The 26,111-nt window shown below is 49.2% G+C and overlaps 3 protein-coding genes across 3 annotated transcripts; 2 read left to right on the top strand and 1 right to left on the bottom strand.

Annotated features, from left to right (window-relative positions):
* Positions 1–1,862: 1,862 nt before the first annotated feature.
* On the top strand, positions 1,863–2,468 carry LOC136544398 (uncharacterized). The gene has a single exon (XM_066536576.1). It carries the CDS (start codon positions 1,863–1,865, stop codon positions 2,466–2,468), a length of 606 nt encoding a protein of 201 aa, XP_066392673.1.
* Positions 2,469–7,535: 5,067 nt separating this feature from the next.
* On the top strand, positions 7,536–23,831 carry LOC136542389 (phospholipase A I). Its single transcript, XM_066534787.1, has 18 exons — positions 7,536–8,330; positions 17,398–17,545; positions 17,707–17,785; positions 17,878–18,031; positions 18,126–18,335; positions 18,432–18,677; positions 18,764–18,926; positions 19,016–19,276; positions 19,351–19,469; positions 19,554–19,715; positions 19,957–20,149; positions 20,277–20,413; positions 21,080–21,218; positions 21,384–21,590; positions 21,673–22,138; positions 22,221–22,437; positions 22,514–22,603; positions 23,145–23,831. The coding sequence occupies exons 1-18, from the start codon at positions 7,749–7,751 to the stop codon at positions 23,577–23,579; spliced, it is 4,008 nt and encodes a 1,335-aa protein (XP_066390884.1). The 5' UTR covers positions 7,536–7,748; the 3' UTR covers positions 23,580–23,831.
* A 527-nt stretch (positions 23,832–24,358) lies between these two features.
* On the bottom strand, positions 24,359–25,861 carry LOC136542390 (protein LHCP TRANSLOCATION DEFECT). Its single transcript, XM_066534788.1, has 2 exons — positions 24,958–25,861; positions 24,359–24,827 (listed from the first exon to the last, which is right to left on the bottom strand). The coding sequence occupies exons 1-2, from the start codon at positions 25,273–25,275 to the stop codon at positions 24,573–24,575; spliced, it is 573 nt and encodes a 190-aa protein (XP_066390885.1). The 5' UTR covers positions 25,276–25,861; the 3' UTR covers positions 24,359–24,572.
* Positions 25,862–26,111: the final 250 nt, after the last annotated feature.

Genomic DNA, 26,111 nt, shown 5'->3' with positions numbered 1-26,111 from the left:
CCAAGGCAAGCCCCGGTGTATAACCCTTATTTTGGATAATCACTGGATATATATATGTGATGTGCATTTATGTTATAGGCTTATTATTGAAATTACATGCATAGATATACCTACCTATGAGTCCTACTAGCTTAGGTCGAGTAGCTGCTATGCTTAGGTTTTTCGGTAGCGTGAGTAACCTGCCGTTACTCATAATAGGTGATTATTATTATCACTCTCATGATAAAATGGTGAAAAGAAGTGAAGACCAAGTAGGGATATAGTACAGGTATTAGTGGGTGTAATAGGTTGTGTTTCACAGCCAATAGGGCATAGCTTGGTTACACTATTTTTCATGTTCGTGTTGGTTAAGGACCTACCATTGCATTGGATTCTAGTTAGGTCACAGACTTATTATCCTAAGCACATACTTGCTTATTGGAGCAGGGAGGCTCATTGCTCTCTTGTCGTGGGTTCTGGATCTTTTCAGACCGACTGATTGGAGATGGGGATGGTGGAGGTCTAAGCACCATAGTGAGTCTAGGACTCAGGTGTGGAGGCTTGGAGTCCAAGTTTGGACGGGGACTTGGACCCCTTGACCGGAGAATGGTGGGCTAGTCCTACTTATGCCTGGGGTACAAGCGATGAGTGTGTTTCGGGGTACCTAGCTAGGCTACATTGATTCGCAAATCACCGTGTAATACGGTATGACTTATCTATGATCTAGCACTATAGTAAGAACTAGATGATGAAAGATGGTAAAATGGATCTGATTGCTCTACTCTTGCTTGAAAGTAGAATAGGTGCTTACATAGAATGGTTAGCTAATGAACTAATCATGACTGCTAATAAAACACATACATAAGGATTCACTATGAGTATTGCTTTTTGCAAAAAAAAAGAAAACCCAGCAAACCATAAAGCTTATCATATCCTTTGGAGTCGGAAAATTATTCCCACTAGTCGGGTAAGTCTTGCGAGTACATTGTGTACTCAGGGTTTATTTACCCCTGTTGTAGGTGCAGCTTGAGGAGTGACTATTGTGTGGAGGATTATTCTGGTGGGCACAGATGGATCCTTGTATCTTATTGTTAGAAGTTTATTTCAATTCCGCTATTTAAATTCCGCACTCTGAACTTGGTATTGTAATAATGTATTTCTGAGAACTCTTGATATATGAAATGCACTAAGTATTGTAAACTTGTTCTCATTATTAGATCCTAGAGGAAAAACATGGATTGTTCGAGTTCTCCCATAGGGTGTGCTCGACGGAACCATCTGATGTAGCTTGCTTTCGGGGTGTTTAGTGTCTAGTGGAAGACAAGCGCCTCTGAAGGTATGTTATTTCAAGCGGTTCTACCACAGCTATGTATCAGCGTTGTATGCTCAAGTGTTTCGGAGACCTCATCGGGCGAACCATTGAGGCCAACGTAGATGACATCGTGGTCAAGTTCAAGCAGACTGACTAGCTCATAGTCGACCTTGAGTAGACCTTCGCGAAACTCTGAGCAAACGGCATCAAACTCAACCTCGAGAAATGCATTTTTGGGGCCCCAAGGGATATGCTGTTGGGTTTTACCATCTCCAAGCATGACATCGAAGCCAACCCAGAGAAGATCTCAGCCATCATGAAGATGGGCCCAATTCAAAACATAAAGAGGGTACAACAAGTTACAGAGTGCCTCGCCACGCTCAGTCGTTTTATCTCGCGCCTCGGCGAATAAGGCCTCCCCCTCTGTCGGCTTCTGAAGAACGCTGACCATTTTGAATGGATGTCCAAGGCCCAAGAGGCACTTGAAAAGGTCAAGCAGCTCTTGATAAAGGCCCCGATCTTAGTCCCCCCGACCCACTAGGAACCGCTCCTGCTCTACATTATGGCTAGCATGCAAGTGGTCAGCGCCGCCTTGGTGGTAGAGCGGGAAGAGGAGGGACACATCCTCAAAGTACAGTGTCTCATGTACTTTGTTAGCGAGGTCTTGTCTGATTCCAAGACTCGCTACCCCAAAATTCAGAAACTCCTATACGCCGTCCTTATCACCAAGAGGAAGTTACATCATTACTTCGAGTCACATCTGGTGATAGTTGTGATGTCCTTCCCCCTCGATGAGGTTGTCCAAAATCGGGACGCCATAGGAAGGATTGCGAAGTGGGCACTTGAGTTGATGGGTCAGGGTATTTCGTACGCCCCTCGGACGACCATCAAGTCCCAAGTCCTAGCTGACTTCATGACAGAATGGACCAAGATCCAAATGCCACCAGCGGCCATCGACCAGGAGTACTGGACGATATACATCGATGCTTCGCTGATGAAGAAGGGGGCCGACGTGGGGTTGGTCTTCGTTTCATCCCTTGGAGTGCGCATGAAGTACATGGTCCGCATCCACTTCCTTGCCTCCAACAATGTGGTCGAATATGAGGCACACATTAACGGCCTACGCATCGTTGTTGAGCTGGGCATCCGATGGCTCGACGGCTGGGGCGACTCCTAGTTGGTTATCGATTAGGTCATAAAGGAGTCAAGCTACCACAATGCCAAGATAGCCGCGTATTGCCGAGAGGTCCGCCAGCTGGAGGACAAGTTCGATGATCTCAAGCTCAATCACATCTTGAGGCGGCTCAACGAAGCAGCCGATGCACTGGCAAAGATGGCGTCCGGCCGAGAGCTGGTGCTAACAAGCATTTTCATCAGCGACCAGTACAAGCCCTCAGTCTGCTACGAGGAGCCAGAACGAACTGGTGACAGGTCGCCGACCCCGGGCTTGGGGGCTAACCAACCCTCAGCGCCCCTGACCTCGAGGTCATGGAGCTTGACGCAGACCCAGTGGTAGAGCCCGACCCTCTTGTTGACTAGAGGACGCCTTACCTCGATTACCTCCTCTGTGAGATGCTACCGATGGATAAAACGGAGGCTCGGTGGCTCACACGTCACGCCAAGTCCTTCATTGTTATTGAGGGGAGCTCTATAAGGAAAGCCACAATAGGATCTTGCAGCGCCGCATCCCCATCGAACAAGGGAAGCAGTTGCTGAGAGATATCCACGGTGGAGTCTGCGAGCACCATGCCGCATCTAGGACCCTGGTTAGAAATGCGTTCTCATAGGGCTTCTACTGGCCGACCGTAGTAGCCAACGCTAAATAGATTGTGTGCACCTGCGAATGGTGTCAATACTACACTCGACAGACCCACCTGCCGGCCCAAGCGCTCCAAACGATCCTCATCACGTGGCCATTCGCGGTCTATGGGCTCGAAATGATCGGACCTCTCAAAAGAACGTCCGAGGGCTACACGCACTTGCTTACTTATATGTTGCATTTTTATTATAGAGAAGTGAGTTGAAGAGTGTGCTATAAGTTGTAGAATAGAATTATAGCATAGTGATCTATAGAATCCATTTCCATCTTCCACCCTATGAATTTGAGATAGACTTATTTATGAGCTTGAGAATGTTATTGAATGTCAAATTCCAAACCAAATAGCCTAATCCATTATGTAGATTTCAATTCCTCCAAAATAAAGGGATCCAAACGGCCCCTAATATATTTAGCAACAAAATCTTACCTTCACATGTTCTCCTTCTGTGGAGACGTTCGGTGTCATAGTTGGTAAGGGACTCCTCGGGCATGTTTGTGGGGGCTTCGATTGTGGTAACTGTGGGGGTGTTTAAATCCAGAGGCTAAAGATTAGGGGTGTCACATCGGGTGTCACATGGTGGTGTCACATCGAGTGTTTGGATATTAATAAAATAAATAAATTACAGAAGTCTCCAGTAATCTGCGAGACGAATTTATTAAACCTAATCAATCCGTCATTAGCAAATGTTTACTGTAGCACCACATTGTCAAATCATGGACTAATTAGGTTACATTTAATACTTCATACATATATCCAACATTCGACATGACAGGGCTAAACTTTTACCCGAGGGAAACAAACAAGGCCCGAAGGCATTTCTGATCCTGAAATCATGGAGGCAGTGGCGTGTAAAGAGAGCCTAGCGCTGGCATCGGATTTGATGCTACAAAAATCCAGGGTGGCTTGTGATAATATCACAGTTGTTAGAAATATCCGAGGCAAAGGCTTTGGACCCTATGGATATGCAAGAGGTGTTTGGTTTCACGGACTAAATTTTAGTTCCTGTCCCATCGGATATTTAGACACATGTATGGAGTATTAAATATAGACTAATAATAAAACTAACTGCACAGATTGAGACTAATTTACGAGACGAATCTTTTAAGCCTAATTAGTTCATGATTTGACAATGTGGTGCTACAGTAAATATGTGCTAGTGATGGATTAATTAGGCTTAATAAATTCGTCTTGTAAATTAGTCTCCATCTGTGTAATTAGTTTTATAATTAACTCATACTTAGTTATCTTAATTAGTATCCGAACGTTCGATGTGACATGAACTAAAATTTAGTAATTGTAACCAAACACCCCCTAATTCAAGAGATCAAGGCACGAGGAGAAAGTTTCACTTCAGTTGAGTTTGTCCATGAAGATCGGATGTCTAATGGGGATGCTCATAGGCTAGCCAGCGGCTCCTTGTATGAGGCAGTTGGTAGGCATATCTGATTTATCAGTCCACCGGAAAGCGTGCGTACTTCTTATTCTCGAACCAGTTAATAAAGTTGGAGATTCTAAAAAAAAAAAACTGTGGTACGAGTTCCGTTAATAAGGGGAGCAAGGGAAAGCTGTATATACTTCTTTCGTCCTATTTTTTTTTTAAATAACTACCACATTCTTGTACCACAAGTTTAACGTTCCCAAACTTAGCTGCTAAGGAATAGACTGCATAACTCACTCTCGTTGCCTACGATGCGCAATATTGGGCGAATCCAGATCTGATTTCGCCATCTCTGTAGACATGAGCCATTAAGGCAGGAGATGATAAGATAATTATTATTGTACCTATTGGCACAGACGTCAAACGCACAATTTGGATCAGACGCCGGTACAAGGGGTGTATGGATCCGATGACTAAAATTTAGGAGGTATCATATAAGGATATCGTACGGGTGTTCGGATATTAATAAAAAAATAAATTACAGAATCTATCGGTACTCCACGAGACGAATTCATTAAGCCTAATTAATTCATCATTAGCGCGTGTTTACTATAACACTACGTTGTCAAATTATGGATTAATTAGGCTTAAAAGATTCGTCTCGTAAATTAGTCGTAAGCTGTGTAATTAGTTTCGTAATTACTCTATATTTAATACTTCATGCATATGTCTAAATATTTAATAGACAGCTACTAAAGTTAGGAGGAGAACCTAAATTTGAAAGAAAAACTGCGCTCACACCGACACGCGAATAAATGACTCCTCGAGCCATGCCGCCGTGCATGACACTCTTCTAGAACTTGAAAGAAAGTCGATTTAAAAAAAACTAGAAAGTCGAGCACTTGACTAGTGGAGCCCGTCCTAAAACGAAACCATCACACAATTTCGTGCAGGAGACGCTCCCCCGAGGACCCGCCTGTACGTCGTGGATTTTTGGAAGTTCGTAAACCCTCAACCCTCAACACACACACAACGAAAAGATCAATATCATATTCGGTTGGCTGATTCATATCGTTATTAGTTTGTAAAAGTATTGCTAGCTGGTTTATGTGAGAAAAAATACTATTCTAGCTGAAAATTTACGATCATTTACGACAAGCCACAGCCAAATGAACATGCTGCAAATTATAAAGAGGCTTTTACTGTCATTAAAAAAATTATAATTACGCACAAGTCATTAAAGAAGTTGAGCTCCCACGAATGCTATCATTCTGAACTCATTTGCTCTCAAGCCATTCTGTTTGTATTCTATTTGTTTTTTACCGTTTGACAGCTCTTACCTATGGACCCGGTCAGTGTAAACGTCCAAAATACCCTTCTCTTGGCTTATCCTCTTGCTTCTTTCTCTCTCTGTCTATTGGGGACAAACTATCAGCGACCCGGCTCCACCTTCCTCCTCGCCGCGCGCCAGCCTCGCGTCGCGCCGATGCCGGGGTGGAGCTCACTCGCCCGCGCCCGCGCCTGCACCCGCACCGGGGCGGAGCTCCTCCCTCGGCTTCCGCTGGAAGGACGCTGCCAAGAGGGGCACTAACTGGAGGTTCTTGAGCCGCTTGTGCCGCTGTTGCAGCTCCACTTTGCTCACCTTGTCCATCACCGCCTTCACCACCACCTCCGCGGTGGCCGCGCTCTTGCCGACGACCACCACACACCGCTTGGTCCCGCTCGCCATGTAGTCGAGCACGCGCATGGCGTTGTTGTCATACTTGTTGGGGGCACTTGTTGCTTGGGTGACCGGAACCTGGTGCAGGAGAGCTCATCGCATGGGCGCTGGATGTTATCGTCGTGTTAGGTTGATGCTCCGGTGACGACGACGACGAGACGACCTTCTCGACGTTGGCCTTGACCTAGGAGCTGGAGAAGCCAGCCTCGCGCATGACGTGACTGACGCTGGGGTCGTCGAGGATGGAGATGATGAGCTGCTCGATGTCGACCTTGGCGGCGAGCACCGGCTGCGGCGGTTGTCTCTGTGCCTACCCTCCTTCCACGGCGCCACGGCGCTGGTGTGCTTACGCGCGCTTGAACGCGGTGACGAGTGTGTTAGACAGCACGGGCGTGTGCTGCTTCCCGTGCCCGCCATGGTGGAGGGGGGTGGAACATGACGGCAACGGTGGGGCCGGCTGTGGGGAGGCAGTTGAGCGCAACGTTGAAGCAAAGCTCGAGTGCCTTGCACTGCAGCGGGTGGGAGTGGGAACGGAGGCAGGCGGCGCGGAGGAGCCCCGCCGCCGAGAGCATGGCGCTGGCGACGTCAAGCGGGGTCACCTAAGCATGGCCGCGCCGCCTTGCTAAGGCCACAGCCGCCGCGTCCACGACCAGCGCCTGCTGCACCGCAAAGCCACCGACTCGCATCCTGCGCTTGCTTGCTTGCTGCTCCTGCTGGCTTTACCGAGATGTCTGTCCTCGGCAACTGATGCAATTTGGGAGCAACGTGCAGGCGCAGGTGCCTAGCTGGACTAGATCCTCTTTGTTTGCTACCTGTGGTGCTTGGCCGTCAAGTTCCCTAGCGTCCCCACGGGGACTGCCCCTAAGAGCGTCGCCTGAGGAGCCGCAACATCGCCATGTGGCCGTTCTCGCAGGAGACCCTCGTCCACGAGCACGTGCCCGCGACGTCCGAGGCGTTCCACGCCAGGCGCCGCCCCACAGCGTCACGGAACGCGAGGAGCGCCCGTGCGTCGCTCGTGAGGTCGTCGGCCCTCGCTCGCGCCGCCAGCGCCGCGACGACGAGTAGGAGCATGGGGAGCGCAGAATGGAGGCGCAAGAGAAAGAGAGAGAAAGAGAAAGTTGGGGTGGCTAACAAACGGACCCCACTGTAAGATAAAATTATCATTTCACCTATCTGTTTGACACCTATAAATAGAAAAACGAATGAAATAACTCGTAGAGCAAAGAAATTTAGAACGTGGAGCTCAACTTTCTTTTTTTAATGACTGTTTAATTGCACACGGGTAGAAAGCCTCAATTATAAACCCAGAAATTCCACAGAGACGAAACCAAACGAACCAAACAAGCGCAGGCGCAAACGCCAACTCCAGCCCCCTTCTTCCCTCCCGATCCCTCCCTCCTCCGGGTCCGGGACGGCCTCCCTCCCGCGTCTCGAGCTCGAGCTCTCGACGTCGCCGTCCTCGCACCACTCCATTTTCCGGCCTCCGAGCCGTAGCCCTGCCCTCCGCATCCACAATTTGATGCGGAGGGCGCGGCCGCCATGTCGTGGGGCCTGGGCTGGAAGCGCAGCTCCGAGATCTTCCACCTCACGCTCGACTATGGGGACTACGACGACACCGACGACCATCAGCCCTCGTCCCCGCCCCCTCCGGCGTCCTCTTCCCCTTCCTTCTCGGCATCGTCGACCCCTGTATCCTCCTCCTCGCCCACCGCCACCCGCAACGGCGACCTCGGCTTCCGCATCGAGCTCGACTGGTCGGCGGGGGACGACGAGGATCAGGTCGCGCTACGCCTCCAGTCCCAGCTCATGGTCGCGCTGCCCCCGCCCCACGATGCCGTCTCCATTGACCTGACCCCGATGGACGACGGGGAGGAGGAAGGGGTGCGGATCGAGATGCGTGTGGTCAGGAGGCGGGAGGCGCTGCGATCCGTGCGCGTGTCGCGGGCCCCCGGGTCCGCGCTGGGCAGCGGCGATGGCGCGGGGGTGCTCTCGCGCCTCATCAGATCCAACCTCGCGCCCGCGCCTGCCGTGGATGGCCCCACAGCCGCCGCGGGCGTGCCCGTGCTCGCGGATCACTGGCGCCCCGTCGCCATGCTCAGCCTCTGCAACTGCGGAATGTCGGTGAGTTCGTCCTTCACTACCTTGCCTCTGATCCAAGCGAAAAAAAAATCCCATCAGTCATCATTTCCATGCGCGCTAGATTGGCTCAGAATTAAAGTAATGCTGTAGCTGCTAGGCTATCTCGGATGTGGCGTTGTGCTACCTTAGGTGTTTCTGTGCTAGTTTTAGAGATCCTGATCAGTTTTAACAGTGGATTGTGTTAGTTTGTTAATGTTACTTGTTTGAAAAGACCTTGGATGCTCTAAACTTCTGCAACCAAATTCAACTATTTGATTGTTCTGATGTTGCTCATGTGAATTATGATTGCTATGGTTGCCCCAGGGCGATGTATAGTCATCTGGTTGTATGAGAAATGGGAATGATTGCTTCCTATATCTGTTTGATAAACATTCCCTGATTAAGTTACAGAAATGTGTATTATCTATGTATTCACCAAACAAAACTTTAATGGCAATGTGACATTCTTTGCAGTTACGACCTGTATCTTTCTTGTGAATTAGCCTTAACATTGTACCTAGGATGGTGAAATGGCATTAGGATCTTTTTGGGTGATTTATATCATGTTGAGTAGGCTTATACCTGATTGACTATGGAAAATTTTGAACTAACTACTAAGTATGTTAACAAGCTGATCACCTTTTCACTTTTAATAAAGTATATATCTGATCTGAAGAAGTATATCATATGGGAGTTGGGACATTGGTTAGTAACTGTACTTGCAAGGCATCTTGTCACTACTATTCATATTATGTTAAAAATCCTAGCATTTTAGGATTTTGCCAGGGGGTTAGACATTTTTTCCACTCCAGTGGAGCATGCTGGTGAAAGCTTAAAATTGTGATTCTATTCTTTATTCTTTAAAAAGATCTGCAGTTAACTAAATTGGACTTGGTCGAAATGTACTATCCCCCTCTAAATTTGAGCATTTCTCAATTTGAATAAAATTATTTAGTCCATCATTATACCATTTTTTATTCATGGCAGTGCCAAGACATTAAAGAAACTAGATGATACCTTGCTTGTTGCTGCGGAATTTTGTAGCGTTATATAGAAAGAGAATTCATAGAGAGAGAAGTGATATATTCACTATACTAACAATTCTATAGTGTGTTGCCGTGGAATTTAAAGGAAAATTCAGATAAACGATGAATAATGACGTGAATAGGACAGAGATTAACATCATTTTACTGGTTCACCCTTTAAGGAAACATTGTACAGAGTTCGCGTATATGGCAGGGGCATCTATGCATTCTTTTTTGTATACATATAGAGAAAAAGTCCCATTACAGAATAGTATTGGCTTTTTCATGATTTTAGTTTGAAATCTTAAACGATATGGAAGATCGTGGCTCATCTTCACTGAATAAGAAGCTTGACAAAATGTCTGTCAATCAAACAATATCACTTGATAAAGAAATATATATAGATACAGAGGAAAGAGGAAACCATCCAATACTCACATGGAGGCGGCAGATAGCAATCCATTATGAATAAATAATGAAGGAAATACAAATGATTCTTTCTGAAAAGCAAGACGTGAGAAAAAAAAATAGTGTACAGATCGAAGGGAACATTACTTGGGTTGTCACCTGTGGATGGGAGCTTGTTACGCACCAAATGTCACATGAGTACATGGAGATCACACATTGGAGAATTAGATAATATAGTACAATGCATGTTGGATTAGTAAAATCATTCGGCTGATGACAGGAAAGGATAGAATGAAAGAGGAAATGATATTAAATTAGAAATCAAATGAAATACTAATTTTTTAGTCTAATGCTATCACGGGATTCAAGATAACCTTGAATGGGAGCCGAAATTTTTTTATGATGAAGGCAAAGTCATGCAGCTGTGCAGAAGTAGTGGATTGCTTCGCTTTGCCATGCATGCGAGATGGATTCACGGAGAGATGGACCAAAAGAGAGGCTTGGTGCAGCCCTTCAGGCTTCAGCGGTGGCACCTAGTAATTTAAAGGGATAGGGAAAGTCGAGCAGGTGGAGGGAGACCAGTGGACAGTAATAATGGTCGTTCAGTTTGCACAACAGGATTGGGAACCGATCGAGAGTGTCTCTCGAGCTACCGAAGTGAATGTGCGCACGACGTGAAAGTAGGATGGGACACTATGTTGCTTGACAGGAAGCCGGGCTTGTAGTGGAGTCTTTGATGACGTGGCTTCACCAGATTACAGAGAAATCAGCTAGTGGGGTTCTCCTATTTAGGTATAGGAGATAGGAGATGGGGCCATGCTACAAAAAGGTCATATGATGACCCTTATGATGGACAAATGAATCTTGCTGTGAGCCCATTACTCAAATTGCACAGTGATGGATAAGTCTCATGTGTGGCTGGTCTTTGTGGGGCTATGATGCTCACATGGTCATGGTCCTTGTGGCTGTTTTTTTCTGTTTTTAGGACAGCATCTTAGACTAGAGGACAGCATCTTAGTGGACAGCATCTTAGACTAGAGGACAGCATCTTAGCTAGGACAGCATATTAGCATCTTAGACTAGCATCTTAGACTAGCATCTTGGCATATGCTTGGCTGGCTAGCAGCCTATAAATATGTAACCCCAACCCCTCAGGTTGGTATGGCATTTGTGTGAGCTTGTGTGAGAAATAGACTAGAAAATTGCCCCAACTCCTAGTGTCATCCTCTCTCGATAAGAGTAAGAATTCTCCTACTACCAAGAGTGAGAATTCAGCGACTAACAACTGGTATCGGAGCCGTATTATCCTGTAGCCTGAGCATCTCTTGCTCATCTTCTCTCCCAGCCCCACAACAGCCCCAGCTGTTGGCAGCAGCAGCTCCTCCGGCCGCTCCTGTTCACTCCTCTCCTAGCTCGTCTGAAGCAGCCCTCTCCCCACGTAGCAGCCCCCCGGTAGCGCGTCATGTCCGCAGGGCAGTCTCAGCGATCGGTCGCCTCGAGCACGCGGCGTCGGCAGGAGGCCGAACTTGCCGCGGCAGAGGAACGCGAGCGAGCGGCGGCAGAGACCGCTGCGGCGGCGGCAAGGGCGTCGAGGCTGGCAGCGGCGGAGCTGGCAGCAGCCAGAGCGGAGGCGGAGGCAGCGGCGGCGAATGCAGCGCGTGCGGCGGCAGCGGAGGTCGAGGCTCTGCGCAGCAGCATCGGCAGCTCCATTTCCGCTGACGACACCGTCGACGCGGACCTCGAGCTGCTAGGGAGGGAGGCAGCGCGAGCGCGAGCGGCGCAGTGAGCAGCCGCGCACGTCCACGAGCGTGGCGGTAGCCCAGACAGGCGCGGACGCGCCGGCGGCGCTCCTGGGGCAGCCGCGCACGCCCACGAGCGCGGCGGCAGCCCAGACAGGCGCGGACGCGCCGGTGGCGCTCCTGGAGGAGGCGCGCACGGCGGCGGCGCTCCTGGAGGAGGCGCGCACGGCAATGGTGGTGGACGGGTCGATGGAGAGCGCGGCCTTCACAGGCAGCGTGGCTCTCTCCCCGGATCAGTACCGACGGGTCGATGGAGAGCGCGGCCTTCACAGGCAGCGTGGCTCTCTCTCCCCGGATCGGTACCGTGGTTACCACGGGCTCCAGGCTATTGTCAGGGACGTCGGTCCCGGCGGTGGGTGGCCTACCCTCACCAAGACCAACTACGTCGAGTGGGCTGCGGTGATGAGGGTAAAGCTCCAGGTGCGGCACATGTGGGAGGCAGTCCGGTATGGCGACGTCGACTACGACCTAGATCGACGGGCGCTGGATGCTCTCATCGCTGCAGTCCCGCCCGAGATGCAGTTCTCGCTTACCAGCAAGCGGACTGCCAAGGAGGCTTGGGACGCCATCGCTGCGGCACGCATCGGCAGCGACCGCGCCCGTAAGTCCACACTGCAGGCACTTTGCAAGGAGTGGGAGAACCTGGCCTTCAAGCCAGGTGAGGACGTTGATGACTTTGCTCTCCGTCTCAACACTCTGTTGCAGAAGATGGTGCAGTTAGGCGACGACACTTACGGCGAGGAGAGAGCTGTCGAAAAGCTCTTCCGCTGCGTCCCCGAGAAGTACAAGCAGATGGCTCGCTCAATCGAGTCTCTGCTGGATCTCTCCACGATGTCGATCGAGGAGGCGATAGGTCGCCTCAAGGTCGTCGACAGCGATGAGCCACAGTCCCTCTCGGGGCCCATCACCACTGGCGGGAAGCTCCTTCTCACTAGGGAGCAGTGGCTTGCCAGCCAAGGTGACCGGAGGAAGGGGGAGCCTTCTTCCGCGACAGGCGGCCGCAAGCGTGGCAAGCCACGCAAGGCGCGCAGAGACGCCCAGGCCGGGGCGCGAGGACGTGCCGAGGGTGATGCCCGCGGAGGCGCCCAGGGCGGCGCCGCCGGCAGGCACAAGCCGACACGAGACGACGCCTGCCGCAACTACGGCCAGCTTGGCCATTGGGCCAAGGACTGTCGACAGCCACGACGCGGCCAGGCCCACGTCGCACAGGCGGAGGAGGAGCCGGCTCTGTTCATGGCACATGCCAGCATCGAGCTACCTCCAGCGGCACCGGCCGCAGCGGCTCTCCTCCACCTTGACGAGCCAAAAGCACACGCCCTCCTCGGCGACAGCTCCGGCAACGACAAGACTGACGGGTGGTGCCTCGACACCGGCGCCACCCATCACATGACCGGTCGACGGGAGTTCTTCACCGAGCTTGACTCTAGCGTCCGAGGCTCCGTCAAGTTTGGGGATGCCTCCGGCGTGGAGATCAAGGGCGTCGGCTCCATCATCTTCACCGCCATGTCTGGTGAGCACAGGCTGCTCACCGGAGTCTACTACATCCCCGCGTTGAGGAACTCCATCATCAGCTTGGGACAGCTGGATGAGAACGGTTCGCGCGTGGTGGTTGAGGACGGAGTCATGAGGATTTGGGATCGTCGTCGTCGCCTTCTTGCCAAGGTATCCAGAAACGCAAATCGACTCTACGTCCTTAATGTGCAGGTGGCACAACCCCTCTGTCTCGCTGCTCGTCGAGACGACGAGGCGTGGCAGTGGCACGAGTGTTTCGGGCACCTTCATTTTGAGGCCCTGAAGCGGCTCAGTGCCACGGAGATGGTGCGAGGCCTGCCGTGCCTCGACCATGTGGAGCAGCTCTGCGACGTCTGCGTGTTGACGAAGCAGAGGCGACTCCCTTTTCCCCAGCGGGCGAGCTTTCGAGCCAAGGAGAGGCTCGAGCTCGTGCACGGGGACTTGTGTGGCCCGGTGACACCGGCCACACCGGGAGGACGACGCTACTTCCTGCTGCTCGTCGACGACCTCTCCCGCTACATGTGGGTGATGGTCCTCGGTAGCAAGGGAGAGGCTGCGGACGCCATCAGACGCGCGCAGGCTGCTGCGGAGGCGGAGTGCGGCCGCAAGCTACGCGTGCCGCGCACCGACAACGGCGGCTGAATTCGCGTCGTACTGCGCTGACGAGGGCATTCAGCGCCACTACTCCGCGCCGTACAGCCCGCAGCAGAACGGCGTCGTCGAGCGGCGCAACCAGACGGTTGTGGGGATGGCTCGGGCCCTCCTCAAGCAGAGGGGGATGCCGGCTGCCTTCTGGGGGGAGGCGGTGGTGACGGCCGTCTACATCCTCAACCGCTCGCCTACCAAGGCGCTCGACGGCAGGACGCCGTACGAGGCTTGGCATGGGCGCAAGCCGGCGGTCTCCCACTTGCGGGTCTTCGGCTGCCTCGCGTTCGCCAAGGAGCTTGGCCACATCAGCAAGCTCGACGACAGGAGCACTCCGGGAGTGTTCATCGGCTACGCGGAGGGCTCGAAGGCCTACCGCATCCTCGACCCGAAGACACAGCGTGTGCGCACTGCGCGCGACGTTGTGTTCGACGAAGGGCGAGGATGGGCGTGGGACAAGGCAGTGGACGACGGCTCGGCTCCGACGTACGACGACTTCACTGTCGAGTACGTCCACTTCGAGGGAGCTGGGGGAGTAGGCAGTTCTTCTTCGGCGAGCGCGTCTACCCCAGTCTCCGAGCCTCCACCGACCCCGGCACCTGCTACTCCGACAGCACCACGCTCTCCAGCCAGGACCTTGGCTGCGATGAGCTCTTCGCCGGCTCCACCACAGCCGGCAACGCCATGCACTCCAGCACCGACAGGCACCACTCCGGGCACGTCTACTCCACCACCAGCTCGTGTCGAGCACGGCCTGGTTGAGCTCGCTACTCCGCTCTCTCACGACGAGGAGCGTGTCGACGCGTACCACGACGGCGAGCCGTTGCGGTACCGTACGGTGGAGAACCTTCTCGGCGACCAGCCGGTGCCGGGACCGGTGCCTCACGACCTGGAGGCGCAGTTGCACCTTGCGTGTGACGACGGCGAGCCTCGGTCGTTTGCAGAGGCCGAGAGACACGCGGCATGGCGCGTCGCGATGCAGTTGGAGATGGATGCGGTTGAGAAGAACCGCATCTGGGAGCTTGCTGACCTTCCTCGTGGTCACCGCGCGATCACCCTTAAGTGGGTGTACAAGTTGAAGAGGGATGAAGCCGGCGCCATCGTCAAGCACAAGGCTCGCTTGGTGGCACGAGGTTTTGTGCAGCAGGAGGGGGTCAACTTCGACGACGCCTTTGCTCCCGTGGCACGGATGGAGTCCGTGCGACTCCTCCTTGCGCTAGCTGCCCAGGAGGGCTGGCGTGTTCATCACATGGACGTCAAGTCGGCGTTCCTTAACGGCGACTTGAAGGAGGAGGTCTACGTGCACCAGCCGCCGGGATTTGCGATCCCCGGCAAGGAGGGCAAGGTGCTCCGCCTGCGCAAGGCCCTCTATGGCTTGCGGCAGGCACCGAGGGCGTGGAATGCCAAGCTGGATTCCACGCTAAAGGGGATGGGCTTCGAGCAAAGCCCGCACGAGGCGGCCATCTACCGACGGGGCAATGGAGGTAATGCCCTGCTGGTGGGTGTCTACGTCGACGACTTGGTGATCACCGGCACCAAGGATGCGGAGGTGGCGGCATTCAAGGAAGAGATGAAGGCCACCTTCCAGATGAGTGACCTGGGGCCTCTCTCCTTCTACCTGGGAATCGAGGTACACCAGGATGACTCTGGGATCACGCTTCGACAGACCGCCTACGCCAAGCGTGTCGTTGAGCTAGCTGGGCTCACCGACTGCAACCCAGCTCTCACTCCGATGGAGGAGAGGCTGAAGCTGAGCCGCGACAGCACGATGGAGGAGGTGGACGCTACGCAGTACCGGCGTCTTGTGGGGAGCCTTCGCTACCTCGCCCACACACGGCCGGACTTGGCATTCTCCGTCGGCTACGTTAGTCGGTTCATGCAGCGACCGACGACGGAGCACCAGCAGGCTGTGAAGAGGATCATCCGCTACGTTGCGGGGACTCTCGACCACGGCCTCTACTACCCGAGGTGCCCTGGGGCGGCACACTTCGTCGGGTACAGCGACAGCGATCACGCCGGCGACATCGACACCAGCAAGAGCACGAGCGGGATCCTCTTCTTCCTCGGCAAGTGCCTCGTTAGCTGGCAGTCGGTCAAGCAGCAGGTGGTGGCCCTGTCTAGCTGCGAGGCCGAGTACATAGCGGCCTCCACCGCTTCGACTCAGGCGCTCTGGCTCGCTCGACTGCTTGGTGATCTCCTCGGCAGAGACACTAGAGCGGTGGAGCTCAAGGTGGACAGCAAGTCCGCTCTGGCCCTGGCAAAGAACCCCGTGTTCCACGAACGCAGCAAGCACATCCGGGTGAGGTACCACTTCATCCGAGGCTGTTTGGAGGAAGGGAGCATCAAGGCGAGCTACATCAACACCAAGGACCAGCTTGCGGACCTGCTCACCAAGCCCCTTGGGAGGATCAAGTTCCTTGAGCTCTGCTCCAGGACCGGAATGGTTCAACTCTCCCACAAGACGACGCACAAGACTTAGGGGGAGAATGATGGATAAGTCTCATGTGTGGCTGGTCTTTGTGGGGCTATGATGCTCACATGGTCATGGTCCTTGTGGCTGTTTTTTTCTGTTTTTAGGACAGCATCTTAGACTAGAAGACAGCATCTTAGTGGACAGCATCTTAGACTAGAGGACAGCATCTTAGCTAGGACAGCATATTAGCATCTTAGACTAGCATCTTAGACTAGCATCTTGGCATATGATTGGCTGGCTAGCAGCCTATAAATATGTAACCCCAACCCCTCAGGTTGGTATGTCATTTGTGTGAGCTTGTGTGAGAAATAGACAAGAAAATTGCCCCAACTCCTAGTGTCATCCTCTCTCGATGAGAGTGAGAATTCTCCTACTACCAAGAGTGAGAATTCAGCGACTAACACACAGACCTGTATGTTTACTCGTGCAAAATATATAGAATACTAAAATATCATGATTATAAAGGGTAAAAGGAAATCATTTTTGTAATGCATATACTTATGCATGAGCTGCTAAGTCAGCATTAAAACGGAGGAAGAAATAATTCCTTGTTACTTTGCTAAATCATCTTCTTGTATGGCACACTATTATCTGACATAAGCTTACTATTTGATGTATTTTTTGTTGGATGGGAAAAAGGCGCATTCAAGGTCTCCCATAAAGGGAAGGAAACAGATAGCACATTTCAGTTATTGACGCAGAAGATGCTAAACTGGGGTTTGGGTAGTCAGTCAGACCTCTTGAATGACTACAAGTGTTTATGCCCAATGAGAGTTTGATGTCAGCTTTTTTTTTGGGTCGAACAAGACGAAAAGCTGCATGCCATTTCATTAAGGAAGAGTAACAAGTTACAAAACCAAAAGGAGAAAAAAATAAACAAGCATCCCTGACTCAAACCTTAGAACATGCGCACCATGAAAAAACAAGGAGTCGAAACGACCAATATTAACCGTAAACTGGATGTCATTTGTTTCAAGAGGCTGAAAACATGTTTTCAGGTAAATGAGAGGTAAAACAGAAGAGGATGTAGGAATGCTGCATTACTAATTACTATTGCTGTTTCTGCTTTGCGAACATACATTGTATGTGTTGAGTAAATCCCCAAGTTTCATGTTGCCTTGTCAGCTGTCTATTTGGCTATGAAATTTAGAGCGATGGGTGGAGATATTAATCATTCTAACCATGAATTGCTACAAAAATTTTGGCAGGTGCTTCCAGTTGAGTTAACTCGCCTTCCACTTCTGGAGAAGCTATATCTTGACAACAATAAATTGTCAGTTTTGCCCCCTGAAGTTGGTGCTTTGAAGAATATGAAAGTGCTGTCTGTTAACAACAACATGCTAGTTTCTGTCCCTGGTTAGTCTGCACATGCAGTTAAATTTACATTGCTCTAAAGCTGGTGCTTTATATCTTCAAGCTTGTGCAGACTTCCATTCGCTCAGGATCATACCTAATCAATTGCCCTTGGCCCTTGCAACATATAATTTTTTTTTTCTTTTTGTTTCTCACACAAACAGTAGAACTGCGGCAATGTGTTATGCTGGAGGAGTTATCATTAGAACATAACAAGCTTGTCCGGCCACTATTGGACTTCAGGTTATTTGATGTTTAAACTGTGGAGTTCTTTGTTACAGTGATGGCTTCTAATTGGTGCCATTTCCTCATGATTCTTTATCTGTTTCCCACAGGTCAATGCCCAAGCTCCGAATTTTGCGCTTGTTTGGAAATCCTCTAGAGTTTCTTCCAGAAATTTTGCCACTGCATAACCTCAGGCATCTCACACTTGCAAATATTAGAATTGAAGCAGTGGAAAGTCTTAAATCTGTCACTGTACAAATAGAGGTACATAAACTGTAATGGCCTTCTGTTGTTCTCTTAGTTAGGTCATCCCACAACTATCAACTTTTCTGATAAGAGCGTTTGGATTTTATTTCAGACTGAGAATAGTTCCTACTTCATTGCGGCCAGGCACAAACTTAGTGCCTTTTTTTCTCTTGTTTTCCGTTTCTCTTCCTGTCACCATCCTTTGCTAGCTTCTGCTTTGGCCAAAATAATGGAAGATCGTAGCAACCATATTGCAATTAGCAAAGAAGAGAATGCTGTCAGGCAGCTTATAAGCATGATAAGCAGTGATAATCGTCATGTGGTACGCACTACACACCCAAACTACCTTTATTTAGTGAGTCATGTTCAAGCACTGAACATTTCCTTATTCTTCTTTATTTTTTAATTGCATTTGCAGGTTGAGCAAACATGTCTTGCTATTTCATCACTGGCATCTGATATTTCTTCAGCAATGCAGCTGATTAAGTGTGACATTATGAAGCTTATTGAAGCTGTACTAAAATCATCTGATGAAGAAGAACTAGTATCAGTATTGCAAGTGGTAGTCACCTTAACTTTCGTTTCTGATCATGTTGCTCAAAAGATGTTGACAAAAGATGTGTTGAAGTCATTGAAAGCACTTTGCGCACACAAGAACTCTGAGGCAAGATGAACTGGATTTAGACTCCAGTTGATATGTTGTTTGGATAACCACCAGAGAGCTCATCATTATTTGCTTCCTTTTGTTAGGTGCAACGTCTATCTCTGTTTGCAGTTGGCAATTTGGCTTTCTGCTTGGAGACTCGTCGCGCCCTCATGCATTCTGAAAGCTTGCGTGGCCTTTTAATTCGCTTAACTATTTCACAAGAGTGTCGTGTCAGCAAGGCAGCTGCACGTGCTTTGGCAATCCTAGGTATACTAGTTTTTTATCGTTACTATCACTCCTTGTGAACAATCAGTAACATGTCTTGATGTGTTTATGAATCTTTTCAAACCATCTAGGGGAGAATGAGAACTTGCGTCGAGCAATAAGAGGAAGGCCAGTTGCAAAGAAGGGTCTACGCATTTTATCAATGGATGGTGGTGGCATGAAAGGCCTTGCAACTGTTCAAATGCTTAAACAGATAGAGCAAGGAACTGGGAAATGCATACATGAAATGTTTGACCTCATATGTGGTACATCCACTGGTGGCATGCTTGCAATGGCTCTTGGGATCAAGCAGATGACTTTGGATCAGTGTGAAGAAATATACACAAAACTTGGTGATTCTCTTTTGCCTCTTGAAGTTTCCTTGCCGATGCCAATGTGTTGCCAACTGAACTGTTGATTTTCCTAGGAAAACTTGTATTTGCTGAACCTATCCCAAAGGACGAAGCTGCTACGTGGAAAGAGAAGATTGATCAACTTTTCAAAAGTTCATCACAAAGTTTTAGAGTGGTTGTACATGGGTCCAAGGTATTAATGAAGTGATAAATTTGATATCATGTGTCATGTTTCATGTTGTGCACAATGGACTACTGACTAAGGACTTAATTACAGCACAGTGCAGATCAATTTGAGTGGTTACTAAAGGAGATGTGTGCCGATGAAGATGGTGACCTTCTAATTGAATCTGCTGTAAAAGGCATTCCGAAGGTTTTTGCTGTATCCACTTTAGTCAGTGTCATGCCTGCTCAACCGTATATATTCCGAAACTATCAGGTTTGTCCTTTTATCCCACCTTATTGTTTTCTCTTTTCAGTTCCGGAATAGTTTGTAAGCTGTATGATGGAACCAAATTAAATAGGAATATATTGTCAAATTGTACCCTCTATATTTCGTTGTTCATAAAAAATGTATGCTGTCCAGATGGACATAGCTTCAAAGTTGTGTCATTCCTTTTCCCTTTACTGTTGAGTATTTGGAATATATATTTGTATGTTAACTCGATAGCATGTTGCAGTATCCTCCTGGCACTCTGGAGGTATCACCAGGAACGGCAGAAAGTCCATCAATTGGTGCAATTGGTACGGCTGTTTCTGGTGCGCCAGTTGGTATTAAACGTGGTGCCTTCATGGGCAGCTGCAAGCATCGCGTGTGGGAAGCGATAAGAGCATCGTCTGCAGCACCATATTATCTGGATGATTTCTCTGTAGGTAATATTCGTAGACTCAGCTATGACATCTATTTTGTGTAATACAGACTGTGCTTTATTTTCTTGAAGGCCTTTTGTTATCAAATGTTCCTCAGTTGTTATTTTTTCTTCTTATCATTTTTTTCCAGATGCAAATCGTTGGCAAGATGGAGCTATTGTAGCCAACAATCCTACAATCTTTGCCATTAGAGAAGCACAACTTTTGTGGCCAGATACACGAATAGATTGTCTAGTCTCGATAGGATGTGGCTCAGTTCCAACTAAGGTAATTCAATGCTTCTCGCTTTGTTGTTGAAATTATCTAATACTCAGCAACTGGTGCAATTCTGAATACTTCAGAAATTTACTTATGAAAATAACTTTATTTCCCGGGCTGTTGGAAGATGTCAAATACATATACAGAATGGTATATTGTCATTGAGGTGTTTCATCGGTTCAATATCGAGCAACAGAGGACCAGACTTTTAGATTTGTAGGCTAGACTTGGTTCATTTCCAATTATGACTCTGCCTTTTGGATTTGTAATCTTTAAGTACCTCATAAGAAAACTACATATCTATTCTATACTCTGGTCCAAAATATATGACACTTAGGATATTGATACGGCTTACAAGGTGACACTTTGACTAGCGATTTCTATGAAAATCAACAACAACAACATAGCCTTTCAGTCCCAAGAAAGTTGGGGTAGGCTAATTAGGTTGAGGGAGGATTTAAGGAGGACATACTGGCCTACATCTTGTAGAAAACAAGCATACATCTATTACTATGAGATACTGAAATGATCAAAGATGAGTACTGGTTTCTTGTAAGTTGTAATTTGAAATTTAATTTGTACACTACAATACATTTAGACTCCCAGTGAACTTTGATATGAAATATACATCTTTGGTCCAACTTATATATAGGTTTATTCCATGTCTGTATCTAGAGTCGACGAGGTGGATGGCGCTACTTGGACACAGGGCAAGTGTTAATAGAAAGTGCATGCTCAGTGGAGAGAGTTGAAGAAACTTTGGATACACTGATACCGATGCTTCCTGAAATGCAATATTTCCGCTTTAATCCAGGTAATTCAACTTCAAAGGAAACTCTTAGCATTTGCTAGAAGAGAAACTATTAACGTGTTGGGATCTGTAGCAACATAACCATAATTTGTTGTGTACTACTTTTGATACGTTTCAACCTAATTAGCCCACATATTCAAATGAGTGAGCTTCTTCCCATGTTGGCAGTGGATGAACGGTGTGGTATGGAGTTAGATGAAACTGATCCTGCTATCTGGCTTAAGTTGGAAGCTGCAACTGATGAGTACATTCAGAAGAACTTTCTGTCTTTCAAGAATCTTTGTGAGCTTCTGGTCCCAAGGTACCAAGAGGAAGAAAAGTCATCAGATATTTACAAATCCCTTTCATTTTCAAGACTGACATCGTTAAATCAAGGTTCGTCTCTCCCGAAAATCAGCATTTTTTAAAAAAAAAATGTTTAGAATCTGGTTGATTGTTTTTTATCCTCCCTTAACAGGTTTCAGCGAAAGTAATCCTACCTTAGGATGGAGGCGTGTGGTTTTACTTGTAGAGGCTTCATTTAATCCTGATTTTGGGAAGAAAATAAATCATGCACGTTCCCTTGAATCTTTCTGCTCCCAGAATGGTATTAGGTTAGCTGTAATGAATAGCGCTTCTGGGTTTGGGAAGCCAGCCACTGCACTTCCTACCCCAATAACTTCTCCCTTGTTTACTGGAAGTTTCCCATCTAGTCCACTTCTATATAGTCCAGAGGGCACTCAACGAATCGGTCGAATTGACCTAGTTCCTCCACTTAGTTTGGATGGCCACCCAACTACAAAGTCCTCACCACCAACATCACCATTGAAGTCAAGACAGCCATCTGCACATGTTCGGTCATTGTATGATAAACTGCAGAATATGCCTCAAGTTGGTGTGATACACTTGGCTCTTCAAAATGATTCAACTGGTTCAGTATTGAGGTATCTTTCACATGCTTTAGCATATTTTATTTTGTTTCTGGTTTATAGTTATGAAGTATGCGACACAAAACTACTGTTGCAGTTGGCAGAACGATGTATTTGTGGTTGCTGAACCTGGGGAACATGCAGACAGGTTCCTGCAGTCTGTCAAAACTAGCTTGTCAACCTTGTTGCGTGGGCGTAATAGAAAGGGTGCATATTCCTTGTCCAAGATTTCATGTTTATCTGAGTTGGTTGCCGAATGGCCATCTTTTGAAATCGGTGGGATACACCACCGCTATATAGGTCGACAAACACAGGTAGGAATTGCTTTTTCTGGCTCCTTGTTTCCAACTAGGTCATTATTATGCATACTTAGTTATCCTTTTGCCATAGGTAATGGAGGATAACCAAGAAATTGGCGCATATATGTTTAGGAGGACAGTGCCTGCTGTTCACATGGCACCTGAAGATGTTCGATGGATGGTAAGTCAATTTGCGTAGCATGAATGCACTGCTCTTCATATTATGTTCAGGCCACAACCAGATTCCTCATATCACGTGCCAGCTGTGAAAGTTGCCAAGCATGGCAACCAAATCTGTGTCTTAGGAAAATTGTGAAAGGGATTCAAGTAGAAGTCATGCCAACGCAACCGTATTGGTTTGATTAGCTAAAATTTGGCCATGGAGAAACACTAGCCAAATCGAATTCTTTCTGCAGGCACTCTTCCAACTCGCTAACTGTCTCTAAAATGAAATTGCTGCCATGAAACTATCCTTGTGCGCTTTGAGCACCTTTTTTATTAGACCCTGGTACCACCTCGTATCCAAATACCTGTGATTGGGCTCAATTACTTTTAAGCCCTGCAAGTTTAATAGAAACCTGTTTCCTGGGCCAAGGCAGCTTAAAAGTAGGGCTCAACATGTTTTTTGACTTGCACACTGCGCTGTCTTTCTTATCTGTTGTGCTTCTTCACACAGCAATAAGCTTTGGGCATTATGACTCCTTGCACATATGATGTCCCAGGTTGGAGCATGGAGGGAGAGGATCATTGTATGCAGTGGTAAGTATGGCCTTGCTCATGGCCTGGTCAAGGCATTCATGGATTGTGGCGCCAAAGCAGTCATCTCGTCGTCCATCGAGCCTCCAGATTCCCAGACAATAGCCTACCATGGGATGGATGTGAATGGAAGCCTAGAGAATGGGAAGTTTGTCATCGGGGATGAAGAAGCCGACGAATCAGAGCCTGAACCTGTTAGCCCTATAAGTGACTGGGAGGACAGTGACGTGGAGAAAGGTGGCAACCATGACATGGATGATGAGGAGTACCTGGCTCAGTTCATGTGCCTGATGTATGACAAATTGTTCCGTGAGGGTGTGACTGTGGATACAGCTCTGCAGCAAGCCCTCCGCTCCCATCCCAAGTTGAAGTACAGCTGCCACTTACCCAACGTTTTGTAGTTAGGGATATTGACAAACCATACAAAAGTATAGCAAAATGGACATGGACAACAGGAAATGAATAAGGATTGGGTGGATTCATAGTGGGGTTATAGAGGTTTACATCGTGTTCGTTGTGCGGGCGTAGTGACAGTGTTCCCCCTTACTGAATCTTTGGGCGAGAAAACCTATGTAAAACTATGTGTACCATGAGCAGAGTCTGACGAATAAAAGCATGAAGGCATTGCAATCTGCATGGGCATTTTTGCTTCAGCTGGGAGAATTATCGTTTCGCAATGTTATGGTGCCTGATGACGGTCAGTTGCTAGCTTGCGGCTGACAGTCTATAACGTTTCCCTTTCCTAGCCTTCTTCAGAAATCTAATTCCGTGTATACAGGTACCGTATCCATCTGAGATCTTAATGCTATTCCCTCCGTTCCAAATCATAGGTTGTTTTGGCTTTTCTAGAAAAGCTAAAACATCTTATAATTTAGAATGGAGTGAGTACTTAGAAGTTTCCACATTTTACCACAGTTTATGCAGTGCTGGCAGTGACATATAAACTTTCCGAGCCCATTTGTTCTGTTTGAGCCTGTACTGGTTTTCAGGTGATGGTCACTTTGGTTCATGCTGACCAATGTTTGTCTTGAACCCAATCTCAGCATTATTAAACAGTGAACACATCAAGTGATAAGCTGGCGATTGATCAGCCGCTCTGATTTCCTTCAAACCTGCCTGCCTCCTATGATTGATACGCAGTTTGTTTGAATTTCGGATTTCATTTTATGATGACGAGCTCTTAAAGAAGCATGACCTTATTGAGCAATTTGGCAGGTCGCAAGACACCCTCAGAATTCAGTAAGAATACAGCTGACTACGGAAAGCTACCTCTGCAAACAAACAGCTTGTGAACCTCCCGGTTGAACACTCCACCAATTCCAGAAAACGAAAAATTTACATCCAGCCAAATGCCCAGAAGAATCGGGCACGATCGACGACCTGCACGTGATCGTTCAGGCCTTCTTGGCGGCGAAGCCGAGGATGAACTCTGTGGTGTCGTCGGTGGCCCGGTCGAGCGCCGTCCGGCCGTCGACGTCCTTGACGTCGAACTTGGCGCCGGCGCGGAGCAGCTCCTCGATCTTGGGGCGGTCGCCCTCGGAGGCCGCCAGCATGAGGAGGATGTCCACGGCGTGGATGTCCTGGTTCAGCAGCGCCTCCATCTTGTCGTAGGTGCCCTCCACCGCCAGCATCCCCATGTAGTTGAAGTACTGCAGTTGCAACCACAATCCAATCGCCGTCGCCACGGCGGGTTTAGATTTGCTCTGCGATCCACAGAGGATGCGAAAGCGTCCCTGCAGATGAGAATGCAGGAGCTTAAGAGGTTTGGTGCGGGCACACCTGCTCGACGTCGTCGCGGTCAAAGTCGTCCCGGGCCTGGCTGCCGTAGGTGCCGGCGGCCTCGGCGTCCTTGTTCCCGAACTTGAACCAGCACGTGGGACCCACACGCCCGCTCTCGCTCGCCGGCACCACGCGGCTCAGCCGCGACGGCCGGAGCCACCCCAGGCCCCGCCGCCCCGCGCCCGCGCCCGCGCCCAGCAGCGGCGTCCTCAGCCCCGCTCCTCCTCCTCCCTGGCCTTTCCCCTGCGCCGCCGCCCGCGGCGACACCCTCCTCGACACCGCCGTGCTCAGCTGGAAGGTGCACGGGATGGACGCCATGGCCTCCTCCTCCTCCTCTGCGTCTGGGCTCGGCTTCTTGTTCGGAGCGCGGAGGGCGTGCGCGTCGGGAGAGCGAGAGGCTGGGAAGGACACTGAGCCGCAGTAGTACTGAGGAAGTGGATAAGTCAACACGCCGCTGCTGAACTCAACTGTTTGGCCCTGCCGCTTGTTTTATATGGATGCTTAGAGCAACTCCAATAGTTTGCTAAACATCACTTGGCAAATCTATAGTTTTGCAAGTCTCAAAACCAAATGCCAAGTGAAAAAAGAGGCCTTCTTCAATCGTTTGTTATTTGGGCTTGGCAAATTGAAAATTGGTGGCCCACGTGTCTTAATTTTTTGCGGGGTCGGTGCTTGGGCGACGCCCCTTCATCTCGCGCGAAGGAGATCGCGCGGCGCGTCCGTCCATCTTCGACGCGCGTACAGGGCTGCGGCGCCAATCTCCTCCCTCTGCCGCCGCCCGTTCTTCGTCCCTCTGCCGCCGCCCATCTCTTCCACTCTGATTCCTTCGTTCAATCGCCTCATAGCATGAACAATACTTGTTCACTTGTAACTGAATTGTCAGCCACCTGTGCATAATGGAACTTTGTGTCCTCACAGCTGAAGTTTCCTTGTTCTTCTAAAAAAAAAGCATGAACTCTTTTCCAAAATGATGCACGAGATTGATTGGCACCGTGAATTGGATCCTCGCTAACATTCAACCAGCCGGAGCATATAACTTCGTCTTCCTTCCAGAAAAAATTTTTGGTCCTCTTGGATCCCTTTGTGCTGCGACTTGCCTGCACTTCTTCCACATCGCCATGCTGCGTTTCTTGGTCATCGGAATGTCGAGGTCG

Source organism: Miscanthus floridulus, chromosome 3 (genome assembly GCF_019320115.1).
Source record: "Miscanthus floridulus cultivar M001 chromosome 3, ASM1932011v1, whole genome shotgun sequence".
NCBI classification, from domain to species: domain Eukaryota; kingdom Viridiplantae; phylum Streptophyta; class Magnoliopsida; order Poales; family Poaceae; genus Miscanthus; species Miscanthus floridulus.
The sequence above is the reverse complement of the archived record's forward strand: the minus strand, read 5'-3'. Positions and strand labels throughout refer to the sequence as shown.

Coding starts and splice junctions, on each gene's coding strand:
- LOC136544398 (XM_066536576.1), top strand. CDS start 1,863: ATGCAAGTGGTCAGCGCCGCCTTGGTGGTAGAGCGGGAAGAGGAGGGA.
- LOC136542389 (XM_066534787.1), top strand. CDS start 7,749: ATGTCGTGGGGCCTGGGCTGGAAGCGCAGCTCCGAGATCTTCCACCTC. Junction 18,927..19,015: donor ACGTGCTTTGGCAATCCTAG/GTATACTAGTTT, acceptor CAAACCATCTAG/GGGAGAATGAGAACTTGCGT. Junction 21,591..21,672: donor ACTGACATCGTTAAATCAAG/GTTCGTCTCTCC, acceptor CTCCCTTAACAG/GTTTCAGCGAAAGTAATCCT.
- LOC136542390 (XM_066534788.1), bottom strand. CDS start 25,275: ATGGCGTCCATCCCGTGCACCTTCCAGCTGAGCACGGCGGTGTCGAGG. Junction 24,828..24,957: donor ACCGCGACGACGTCGAGCAG/GTGTGCCCGCAC, acceptor TTGCAACTGCAG/TACTTCAACTACATGGGGAT.